Source organism: Lynx rufus, unplaced genomic scaffold, assembly GCF_022079265.1.
Source record: "Lynx rufus isolate CCGP_SWC_20201006 ecotype Redwood Valley unplaced genomic scaffold, mLynRuf1.p SCAF_10, whole genome shotgun sequence".
Classification (NCBI taxonomy): Eukaryota; Metazoa; Chordata; class Mammalia; order Carnivora; family Felidae; genus Lynx; species Lynx rufus.
In genome coordinates, this window is record NW_025814824.1 from 62,223,088 (window position 1) to 62,236,565 (window position 13,478).

The 13,478-nt window shown below is 34.9% G+C and overlaps 1 protein-coding gene across 1 annotated transcript in view; it reads left to right on the forward strand.

Annotated features, from left to right (window-relative positions):
* STX17 (syntaxin 17) overlaps positions 1 to 13,478 on the forward strand; it is a 54,093-nt gene that overhangs the window by 26,443 nt on the left and 14,172 nt on the right. Inside the window, exon 3 of the mRNA XM_047066981.1 lies at positions 8,704 to 8,929. Within this exon, the coding sequence (XP_046922937.1) occupies positions 8,704 to 8,929 (226 nt within the window). The remainder of the gene's footprint in view (positions 1 to 8,703; positions 8,930 to 13,478) is intronic.

Sequence of the window (13,478 nt, forward strand, 5' to 3'; positions counted from 1 at the left end):
ATAACATGTGTGCCATGCATACAACATAAATATACACCTAAACAAATTGTTATACTGGGAACACTCAAGTAACTACTACTCAGATCAAAAATAGAAAATTGCCAGCATCCTAGAAACCCCTCATAGTCTCTTCCCTATAACAATCACCTTTCTCCCACCAAAAGTAATTACTATCTTGATTTATATGGTAACTGTTTCTTAGTCTCTCTGTATAATTTTACCACCAGAATGTATCATTAAGTTATAAATTAATTTAGTCTATTCTTGAACATTGTATAAATTGAATTAAACAGAATATGTCTTTTGTGTCTAGCTTGAGACTTATCTGTGTTCTTGCCTATAGCAGTATTCAGTCATTTTGATTATTGTGTGTAGTCCATTGTATGAGTTTACCATAGTGTATGGTAAATATATACTATGATATGTTGATGGTCATTTGGGTTTTCAGTTTCTATTACAAATGTGATTAGCATTCTTGTATATTTTTACTGATACACATGTGCATACATTTCTGTTGAGTATATTTTTAGGACATTGGGCATCCTTATTTTCACTGTAGTATAGTACCAAACTATTTTCCAAAATAGTTGTACTAATTTTACACTCCTTCCAGCAATGAATGTGAGTTCCTGTGGTCTACACATCCTCACCACTATTCAGTAAAGTCAGAGTTTAATTTTAGCTTTCTAGAGGGTAGTTAATTATGGTTTAATTTACATTTACCTGACTATAAATGAGATTGAGTAACTTATTGTTTATGAGAAGTGCCCATTTTGGGTTCTTGCCCACATTTCTATGGGTTTTTTGTCTTTTTCTTACTCTCTATAAGAGCTCTTTATTCTGCCTGTGACCACTTTATCAATATATTTGTTGCAATTATCTTCTTTCACTCAGTGGTTAACCTTTTCATTGTCTTAGTTGTGTTCTTCAATGACTTAGAAGTTCATTTAATTTAATATAGTCAAGGTTATCAATTTTTTTCTTGTTGCTTTCTTATGCCACATTTAAGAAGTATTTCCTACCCTAATATCATAAAGATATTCTATTGTTTTGCCTTTCACATTTAGGTCTGCAGTCCATTTGGTTGATTATTGTGTATGGTGTGAAGTGGTGTGTCCAGTTTTATCTTTTTCCCACAGGCATACCCAAATGACCAAGCACTGAGTTTTGGAAAGATCATGCTTCCCTGCGGTGGAGCCTTTGTTATGAATTCAGTGCATATGTGTTTGGGTTGCTTCTTGGCTGTCTGTTTCATTGGTGTATTTGTCTCTATTCTTGAACTAATAGCACACTGTCTTAGTTACTGTGGCTTTATAATCAGTCAGTATATAATAGAGGAAGTTCTCCTACCTTCTTCAAGGCTAGTCTCAGCCGTGCACATACAATTTCATATACATTCTTTTAAAAGTTTATTTATTTTGAGAAACAGTGTGTGTGCGCCTGCGAGCTGGGGGAGGGCAGGGGAGTGGGGGGGTGGGGAGAAAGAATCCCAAGCAGGCTCCATGCTGTCAACGCAGAGCCTTGTGTGGGGCTGGATCTCACGAACCGCAAGATCATGACCTAAGCTGAAGTCAGGAGTTGGATGCTCAACTGACTGAGCCACCCAGGCTCCCTTGCAATTCCACATACATTTGAGAATCCGCTTGTCAAGCTCCACCAAAACAAAAAATCTTTTTCAAATTTATTCTAATTTATTGAATCTATAGATTCAAACCTATATTGTTCAAGGTTGTTCAGCTATACAGGGTTTATTTTTTTATCCTTTTACTTTGAACTGCCTATATGTTTTAGATGTATTTAAATATATTTTCCAGTCTGAAAATTTTTATCTTTTAACTGGAACATTTATTCCACTTATGTTTTATGTAATTATTGATGTATTTAGGTTTAAAACTTATACTCTCTTGTTTGCTTTCTACTTCTCCCATGTATTTTGTGTTCTTTTTCATCTCCATTTTCACTTTCTTGTATTTTTTATTGATCCAGCTGTTCTTGTTGGTTTTGGAATTATATACTCTTTTACTGGAAATTACAACAACATCCATAAACAATATAGATTATATAGGTACCTTGGAATATTTTAGTTGTTTGTGTGCCCCCCAAATTAAATGCTATTTTTATATATTTTAATTTTATACATATATTTAAAATCCTCAAGTTACTATTATTACCATTATGATTATTACTGTTTTAGAATAGTTACTGGTCATCTAGATTTACCCACACTTTTATTTATTTATTTATTTATTTATTTATTTATTTATTTATTTTTACTTAAATAAAAAGTTTATTTTTTTCTTAAAGTTTATTTTGAGAGTGAGAGTAGGGTACTAATTTTCCATGCTTGTCTGTATATGGTTTCAGGCATTGAAGTTTTTATACACTACCCAAAAGACTGGAAGCCAAACTGTAGCTCACCTGAGGGCTGATTGATTTTAGGATCACCTGTACTCTCAGGGTACAGCTCTTTCAGATCCCAGCTCAAAGCACCATAGTGCTTATACTTAGCAGGCCCCAGCACTGAGTATTTTACTCAGAAATTTGTGATGGGAATGCAAGTTGGTGCAGCCACTCTGGAAAACGGTATGGAGGCTCCTCAAAAAACTAAAAATAGAACTACCCTACGACCCAGCAATTGCACTACTAGGCATTTATCCATGGGATACAGGTGTGCTGTTTCAAAGGGACACATGCACCCCTATATTTATAGCACTATCAACAATAGCCAAAGTATGGAAAGAGCCCAAATGTCCATCGATGGATGAATGGATAAAGAAGATGTGGTGTATATATGCAATGGAGTATTACTTGGCAATCAAAAAGAATGAAATCTTGCCATGTGCAACTACGTGGATGGAACTAGAGGGTATTTGCTAAGTGAAATTAGTCAGAGAAAGACAGAAATCCTATGACTTCACTCATATGAGGACTTTAAGAGAGAAAACAGATGAACATAAGGGAAGGAAACAAAACTAATATAAAACCAGGGAGGGGGACAAAACAGAAGAGACTCATAAATATGGAGAACAAACTGAGGGTTACTGGAGGGGTTGTGGAAAGGGGGATGGGGTAAGGGACACTAAGGAATCTACTCCTGAAATCATTGTTGCACTATATGCTAACTAATTTGGATGTAAATTTTAAAAAATAAAAAATAAAATTAAAAAAAAAAAAAAAGAAATTTGTGAGCCTGTCAAACACTCTGGTAAGCAAGTACCCCCAAGCAAATGTGGCCTTGAGTTTAGGACTCACCTCTCTGGATTTCCACTTTTGTCTAATTCTAGACCTGTACATTTCTTACTGTCTTCTTTGCTTTTTGATGCCTTTGAATTTTGTTTGTGATTTTCAGCTTTTTAACTAGTCATTGGTGGGAGGGTTACTTTGAATTATCTAGTTTGCTATACCCAGAAGCAGAAAGACCCATTTTATATTTTTCACATATGGTTTTGCCATCCTGTTACTTTTATTTGATTTTGGAGAGACTCTATAGCTATATTGTCCAATATGTTAGCTCCTAGCCACATGTAATTGTTGGGCACTTAAAATGTGGCTAGTTTGAATTGAGACGTGCTGTAAATGTAAAATATTTCATTAATAATTTTTATATTGATTACATGTTGATAATATTTTGGATATATTGAGTTAAATACAAACATTAAAATTAACTTCAACTGTTTCTTTTTACTTTTTAATGTGACTGTCAGAAAATTTTAAATTACATATATGGCTTACATTTGTGGTTTGCATTATATTTCTGTTGGATATTATAGCTATGTAGAAAAGTTGTTGAGAACACATGCTCTGCAGCCTGGATTTGATTCCTGGCTGTACTTTTTATTAGAAGTGTAATCCTGAGCTTTCAAAAATTTTTTCTTGCTTTAATTTCCTCTTCTTTAAAATGAGAATGATAGTAATACCTGTTTCAAAAGTAAGTTGTGAAGGTAAAACAAGATGAAGAAGGTAAATACTTAGTACAACAGACAACTTATAGTAAGTGTTGATAAAAATTCAGCCATTGTGTTTTTGTTAGTGTAGTATCAGAAATATAGTTCAATGGATATTTTCTTTCTTTCTCTTAACATTTTCTCCTCCACCCATAGTAATAGAATTCTGGACACTATAATTTGGGGCATAAACAGATGCACAAATTCTGTAAGAGAGTAAGACTATGTCATAGGCAAATAGTCATTAGCTGCAGAAACTTTTTAATGCTTCTCCAAGATAATATTGCCTAAAATATTTTTATGGACTATGTGGCAAGTATGTAACCAAGCTTTACAACTGTAGTTCAGAAGAGAATTGTACAGCCGTTGTTGTCTGGGTGGCTCAGTGGGTTGCACATACCATTCTTGATTTTGGCTCAGGTCATGATCCCCAGGGTTGTGGGATCGAGCCCTGCATTGGCCTCTGTGCTTAGTGTGGAGCCTGCTTAAGATTCTCTCTCCCTCTTTCTGCCCCTCTCCCCTGCTTGTGCTCTCTCTCTAAAATTAAAAAAAAAAAAAAAAAAAAAAAAAAGGTATTGCCAAGAGATGGTGGTGTGTTAGCAATAATATTGCTCCAGGACTTGCTCTAGACCTAATTCTGCCACTGTGCTCATCTGGAGTCCAGTTTCTCTCTTGTAAAATCATAAGGTTGTACTAGATGATAACATAGGCCTGTATGTTCTATGATTTCTCCATGTTAATGATTGCAGGTCACATACTTTTAATTTATAGTTCAGTTATCCTTAGGTTTTGCAGTTCACATTGGGATGGTAAGAGTGACATAAAGTTAAAGGAAGTATAGAATCATGACAGGATAGAGACACAACTTTTTGATTCACCCAGAAAATCTTACAAGATACATTAGGTTGCAGCTAAACTATTTTTTCCGGATTTTTTTTGAATTAAAAATTTTTTTTTAACGTTTATTTATTTTTGAGAGAGAGACAGAGCTGGAGTGAGAGGGGGGCAGAGAGAAAGGGAGACAAGAATTGGAACCAGGCTCCAGGCTCTGAGCTGTTAGCACATAGCCCAACACTGGGCTTGAATCCACGAACTGCGAGATCATGACCTGAGCTGAAGTCAGATACTTAACCGACTGAGCCACCCAAGTGCCCCTGCTTTTTTTAACTTGTTAAAAAATTTAATTTATTTTAGAGAGGAAGAGCATGAGTGGGGGGAAAGGGGCAAGGGGGGGAGGGAGGGAGCGAGAGGGAGGGAGGGAGGGAGGAAGAGAGAGAGACTCTTAAGCAGGTTCCACATTCAGAGAGGAGCTTGACACAGGGCTGGATCCCATGACCCCGGGATCATGACCTAAGATGAAATCAAGAGTCAGACACTCAACCAACTGAGCCACCCCAGCGCCCCTTCAGAATTGTTTTTCATTTTACTAGAATAAAATGGATAGTTTAGATTATATTAAGGTACCATATAGATAGGAATTGTGGTTATAGTTTAATGGAAAGATTGCTGGACTTTTAAGAATACCGAGGTTTTCATTGAATCCTAGAAGAGAGCACAGGCAGTAATTTTTCTGACATTGGCCAGAGCAACATTTTTCTAGATATGTCTCCTGAGGCAAGGGAAATAAAAGACATGAACTGTTGGGACTACATCAAAATAAAAAGCTTCTGCACAGCAAAAGAAACAGTCATCAAAACTAAAAGGCAACCTACTGAATACAAGAAGGTATTTGCAAATGACATATCCAAAATATAAAGAACTGATACAACTTAACACCCCAAAAAACAAATGATCCAATTAAAAAATGGGCAGAAGACATGAACAGACATTTGTCTAAAGAAGATCTCCAGATGGCTAACAGACACATGAAAAGATGCTGAATGTCACTCATCCTCAGGGAAATGGAAATCAAAACAACAGTGAGATATCACCTCATACTTGTCAGAATGACTAAAATCAAAACACAAGAAACGACAAGTGTCGATGTGGATGTAGAGGAAAGGGAAGCCTTGTGCACTGTTGGTGGGAATGCAAACTGGGTATTTACCCCAAAATACAAAAATGCAAATTCAGGGGCACCTGGGTGGCTCAGTCCATCGAGCATCCAACTTTGGCTCAGGTCACGATCTCATGGTTCATGAGTTTGTGTCCCACATCGGGCTCTCTGTCAGTGCAGAGCCCACTTTGGATCCTTTGCCTCCCTCTCTCTGCCCCTCCCCCACTCATGCTTGTTCTCTCCTAAAAATAAACAAACATTAGAAAAAAAATTTTAAAAACCCACTATTTCAAAGGGATACATTTACCTCTGTGTTTATACCAGTATTATTTACAATAGCCAAATTATGGAACCAACCCAGGTATCCATGGATAGATGAATAAAGAAGGTGTGATACACACACACACACAGAGGAATATTATTCACCCATAAAAAAGAATGAAATCTTGTCATTTGCAGCAACATGGATGGAGTTAGAGAGATTAATGATGAGTGAAATAAGTTAGAGAAAGACAAATACCATATAATCTCACTCATGTGGAATTTAAGAAACAAAACAAATGGTCAAAGGAAAAAGAGAGAAAGAGAAACCGAGAAACAGACTATTAACTATAGAGAACAAACTGATAGTTACCAGAGGGGAGGTGGGTTGGGAGGATGGGTGAAAAAGGTGATGGGGATTAAAGAGTGCAGTTGTTGTGATGAGTGCTGGGTGTAATATGGAAATGTTGAATCACTGTATTGTTTACCTGAAACTAACACATTAAAAAAAACCTCGGTTTTAACTGCACTTTGCTGCTAGATAATTAAGTAAATCCTAAACAAGTGATCTTTGTTCTGATTTTCCTATAATGTAATAATGGGGAATGTAGTAATATGGAATGTAACACTTCACTCAGAGTAAGTACTTGAGAAATTAAAGAAATTAGTACATTTTGTCCTATTATACAGAATTTGCATTAGTATCTGTGGAAGTACAACAGGGGAGAAGAATTTAAAATGTTATATGAAAATTGTTATATTAATATATATTATAAATTATATAATATAGAGATCTATAATTTTTAAAAGCATCATACTCAGATCATTCTTGCAAGTTAGTTGTATTTAATTGTCAAAGAATAGTTGGATTTTATGTTTTTCAGGAGTATAGACTATTGGAAAAAATGGAAAGCTCCACAGTTCATTCTGTGAAACTAGCACAACCTTAAATTTGTTAAAGTGACCTTAAGTCTGAGAGAGATAATATAGACACACCGTTCATGTGTGCACATGCATGCACACACAAACAGATATGTTAAAAGTCCAAATAAATTATTAGCAAATTGAATCAAAAAAATTATATATGTGATTAGAAAGAGTTTATTTCAGAAGTATAAAGATGGCTCTATACCATGAAACCTGCCCGTAGCTCGTTATATCAGCACCTTAGGGGAAAATTTATGATTATGTCAGTAGATGATTTTTTTTTTTTGAGAGCGAGCATGTGAGAGGGTCATAGGGAGAGAGAGAGAATCTTAAGCAGGCTCCACACACTCACAGCACAGAGCCAGATGTGGGGTTCAGTCTCATAACCGTGAGTTCATGACCTGAGACAAAATCAACAGCCAGATGCTTAACCGACTGAGCCACCCAGGTGCCCCATGATTATGTCAGTAGATGGTTTTAAAAAGAGAGGGAAATCATTGGATAAAAATCTGGCATCACTCAGAAATGCGAATTAAAACAACAGTGAGATAACATGTACAACTGGCAGTATGTAGGGAAATGGGCATTCATACTTTGGTGGTAGTATAATTTGTTACTGGTAGGAAAACACTGTTAATAGTTATTGAAATAAGAATGCACATTATCCTTTAAGTACTCTCACTTTTGGGAATCATTTTTTTAACATTTATTTTTGAGAGACAGCGACAGAGCACAAGTGGGGGAGGAGCAGAGAGAGGGAGACACAGAATCTGAAGCAGGCTCCAGGCTCTGAGCTGTCAGCACAGAGCCCAGAGCAGGACTCAAACTCAAGAACTGTGAGATCATGATCTGAGCCGAAGTCGGATGCTTAACCAACTGAGCTACCCAGGCACCCAGGAAATCATTCCTACAAAATATAGTATAATAGAATATACTATAATAGTGATATATACTGTTATGGTATATTAGGATTATATTCAAGGACTTCTGTTTTGGAAACAACATGAATGACTATTGATCACTTGGAGGAGTCATTGAATACATTATTTTCCATCTATACTGTGGAATATGGTACACCCATGGAAGGATATCCATGGTGGTATTGTTATATTATTGGGGTAAGGAATAACAAATTATGGATTATTATGCACAGTGTAATCCTTTTTTTTTTTTGTGAAAAGAAAGGCTATATATGTTAATGTTTGCATGAGCAGTGGGAAATGTGTGGAAGGACTGGGTAAAGAGAGGTGGTGGGATCAGTGAAGGCGGGCATCATTAAGTTTGTCTAGATATGTTCTACAGTGTTTGATTTATTATGAAGAGCATGTGTTATCTTTACAATAATCACATTTAATGAAGGAAAAGAACGCTAAACAAACTCAAAGTACCTGGATGTGAGTTCTCATGAAGTTCAATTTGGCTAGAGATACAAAAAATTTTAAAAAAGGTATACTTTCTGCAGTAGAGAATACTTGTATTATTTCCATTTGCAAGCATTATCACAGATTTCTTTTGACAATAAAGATATTTCATATTAATAGATGGTGGCTTTAATGATTTTTTTTTCTTTTGTAGCAACTCCGTTCCAATATCCGAGAAATGGAGAAACTTTGTTTGAAAGTCCGAAAGGATGACCTAGTACTTCTGAAGAGAATGATAGACCCTGTTAAAGAAGAAGCATCAACAGCAACAGCAGAATTTCTTCAACTCCATCTGGAATCTGTAGAAGAACTTAAGAAACAATTTAATGATGAAGAAACTTTATTACAACCTTCTTTGACCAGATCCATGACTGTTGGTGGTAATGTACTAAGTCTTATTTTTGATCATAGTAATGCATTTAGTTAAAGTTCACCATCTTGTATAGCTGTTGCAGATATGTGAGTCTCCAGGGATCACCTTCTATTTCAGTCTGCTGAATTGTTGAACCCTGAGTGTGCCTAGAAATGCATGCCCTAGAAGTTTTGCAGGATAAAGATTTTAAGACTGTGCTGTATACAGTGGAACTTCGAGGCTTCAAGTACCTATTTGTCTATATAATGAAAATAAATGTTATAATATTTCCTAAGGAGAATGTCATCCTGGATTGCAGAGTATGCCCCTTCCATCTCCTGGTGCAGGAGTAGGCTGATCAGGCACACCTCTTTCTTTGGCGTTCTGACTTTCTTTCATAGTGGATGTTAGATCTATCTCCCAGCTCAGTTTTCTGAGTTTAATGACATTAAAGAAAATCTGCATTGGGGGTCATGCTATCAGCTTTTATGAGGTGATACTTTAAGAAACAGTCCGGTAAAACTTGTCATTATATCTCTTTTAAGGATGTAATTGATGATCGTTAATTGCATGATAGTAGTACCTTTATAAAGACCACTAAAAAAAAAATCTTGGTTTAATATGTAGTAGTACTTGAAAGCAGTTGGTCTTTTTTTTTTTTTTAATCCTATGGGTACTGGATGGCATAACTGATAAGGTTTCTCTACTTGAGTTATTTACTGGAAAGCTTAAATCTGAATTTTTTTTAACTACCAAAAGCCAATTTTTTAGCTCCTGCCTTTGTTTTATAATTGCTTCCTTCATTTTTCCTTCTTTGTTTCCCTTTAATTATGCTATCTTGTTACATTTTACATATGTTCTAAGTTGCCTTAAATCTTAGTGGAAAAAGTGGAATATAAATAAATTACAAATCAGAATAGAATCTGAAGGATATTATACCTGCTGAGTTTTCCCCTTTTCATTTATGTAGGAGGCTCCTGTACCATTCCCTGTCTCCAAAATTAGATTATTTTTAATGTTATATTTTCAGTACTAATGACCCAATAATTTACAGGGAAGTCCAAATTTAGAAATTGGAGGAAACATTTAGGCCATCATCCAGACTTTCTTGGTAATCTTACTTTTATTGTATCCTCAGTACGTAGCATATAGTAGTGCTTGGCACATAGCGGGCCATTAATAAATGTTTCATAAATGTGAATAAATAAATGTGTTTTTGGAGACAATTTTATAATTTCAGATGTGCCATACTCACTACACTATGTGATAACCAGTACCTAAAGTGTTGTTTTGGAGAGAAGGAAGTGTTAACACTCAGCCCCTTGCTTGAAGAGTATTTGGGAAGAGTGCTTTTTGATAGTTTTTAACCAGTTACTGTTTACATTATTCTGTCCATATATATTTATCACCACTGTATTGATGAGGCTAAATGCTGTTCATATCATTTAGTGTGAACTGATACTTTATTTGCCTTAGAGAAATTGGGCTTCCATGTGATTAAGCAGCTAGCTTACCCACTTAGACATTGTGACAGTTGTGATGGCGGTAACAACAGTGAAGATATGTTGGATTTTCTGGAAAGAGTTGCTGACATCAGTTTCTTTTGCTATTTAGTTTTGAGTTGCCCATCACTAGCAATTACCTAGGAAACAAAAATTTTGTGTTCTGACAGTTTCTCACAATATGATACTATTCTAATACTTGCTTTCATTTGCATTTTTTTATTGCATTATTTGGGTTTCTGTCAGGACTGTTTGGGCTCGACAGACTTGGATTTAAATATCATCAGAGAAACTGGGTGGTTATTAGAAAAAGGCAGTTTACCCAGTTTGCTGGCAATTAAATATCTCTGTATGAAACTGGTGTTAAAACTATATATTATATATTGGCAAAATTTGAGGAAACATGTGTACAGAGAAAATGAAAAAGATTGGGGCAGAGACAGAGGATTTTCCATCTGTAATGATTCTCAAACTTCTCATTTCATGGAACATCAAATTAGCTAAAGACCTAATCACTTGCCACCAGGAGAAACTACACAATTAAACCTCTGTAGCATTTATAAAAAAAAAAAAATTGAGACAACCCATTTATATAAAAAAAAATACCTAATTTGTGCCTAAAACAATAGTAGAATGTCAAATTCCAAATGGTCAGATTGCGCTTTGACTTTGAATCCATTGCCAACATTAAGCAGTTAAATGAACTATCTCACCAAGTGCCTGAGTATTTCACCAACTGTGAGAGTTTGTACTAGGTTGCCTTAAATCCAGAAATATTATTAACAAATAATTGAGAGAATGGGAAAGGTGGAGAATAATGAAAACAAAGGAACTAATTTACATAAGACCTTAATAGTGGGGTAGGAACTCGGTTCACTCCATGTGTGGTCTTCTGGCTGTGGACTCTTTTCTGTCATCCTGCATGTTTTTATCTGTGCTTTCTGGTTTTTCTTTGTTTTTGCTTTAGATACTCATTATAGTAGTGACAGCCTATACAGAAAAATGTGATTTGCATAGAAGTTAAGTGCCTTAAAATACTTCTTCCTTTAAAAATTCAATCTGATTCTAAATAAATTGGTTGGAAATATCAGCAGAGATTCAGGAGCAATGTTGCCACATTTCCATGAGTGAGATCGAAATACAAAAATAGTTTTTTCATTTACAGATAGAAATAACAAGTAGAATAGGATGTTTTATGTTCTCTGGAGAGTAAAAGAAGCTTATTAAGTTTAGGAGGAAGCTGTGATGATTTTGCTGTTTCTTTTGTCCAGATTCTGAGAGTTCCTAAAGCAAATCTTCTCTGCCAATCTTGCTTGATCTGAGAAACTCCCTTCTGTTTCACTTGTGTGTCTAGTTTCATTTTTAGCATTGCTTCCCACCAAGAGAAGTGATGAGCCTACAAATTTGATTTGTATTTAGAAAGGTGTATCAGGTCATACAGAGTGAATCAGTGCTTCTCTCAATCATTGTCTTTCTTACTCCCCATCCGGCACATGCAGCTCACCAGTGCAATAGGAACAGAATCTTATTACATTTTAACAAATATTCACAAAAGAAAAGAATCCAATCTTAAAACTGCTGGGAACTTCAGACTGCATATTGAATTTGATGAAATATCAGATTTTATCACAGGTATATATACATGTGGTGAACAGTTTTGCGAAACACGTGAATAGTTTTGTATATTATTCAGAAGATATATTTTCTATTGGCTTTAATTTTCTTAAAAATCCTCCTTTACCACTAAGTTAAGCCATGACTTAGAAGTCATTTTATTTTGATAGATAAGTTGATATAGATGATCAGTAGATTAATTTCACTATTTTTAATCTGTCAGAAAGTGAAAAATTCAGGAAATGCTTTTAAATTAATTTAGATTTATAATGAAACTTTCCCAAACATAGTGAAGTTTAGTGGAAACTTTTTATATGTTGTGTTGTAATTCTTAGTAGAATCATTGCCTTTCAATGAAATATGGAGAGAGACAAAGAATGTTTGGACGTATAAAGAGAAGGGAAAAATCTTATGTCTGTGTTATTAACAACTAAAAATATGTTAATATTTTTACTACAAATAATAATGTAGTAAATAATAAGGTTTTGTAGTAAATAATATGGTCTTAAAACTGGAGTTTGAAAAACAGTGGTGCGACGTGTATGTATTCTACCTGCCCTTTACACTTGGAGTTGTCATGTGGATGGAACTATCTTAGATTATTTCATCATATAAAACAATAGCAATTTTCACTTCTGTGGACAGGATAAATTCTTCATCCTTCTTTCCTGCAGCTATAATCTGTCTCAGTGTTTTCCCTCATCATGTCTGTAGTAATTTCTGAAAGTTCAAAGTCAATAAATATTCACTGAGGTACTGATTTCTAATATAAGCTGGAATAAATGAATTACAGAAGTTGTAGATATTAAAGGGTTTCTTTCTTAATTGTTAGTTATGCCTCACATTGATTAGTGATGTTCAGAGTTGTAAGTTTACAGCAGGATTTTCCCCGGAATAGAACAGATTTCTTTGTTCTCAGACTCCATTTGAACTAAGATGCATACGCAGTTTGGTTTCAAGTGAGACGTAAGTGACTTAAACATTTCTTATTTTTTACAAAGGGGAATCTTTTATGTTTGCTTAAAATACCAAACATTTCCCACCCCTTCAATTTTTAGGTCAAGAATTTATGTATGACAATCTCCCCTCATTTTGTTGTATACCCTGGCAGTTTCATTTAAATCCTCTGTAATAGAATAAGGGTTATGGCTTATAAAAATCCTTAGAGTGGATGTTCTATTTATAAAGTTCTGCTTTACGTTTGGCCTGTTAATGATAACAAAGTTATCATTATTCATCATCTTATTAAAGAAGTGGAGTTCTTATTACAATAGAAATATTAAGTGGAAGAGCGGTCTTAGAGTAATTCATTTATCTTGATTGACATGAAAATGAAAGTGTCTTTATGTGCTATGTTAGGACATAGGGTAAGTAACTCTTTTAAACATTTGTAAAAATCAGAGAGCTTTTAAAATATTGGATACTTGTCATAATGTTGTAATGTAAAATCTACTCCGTATC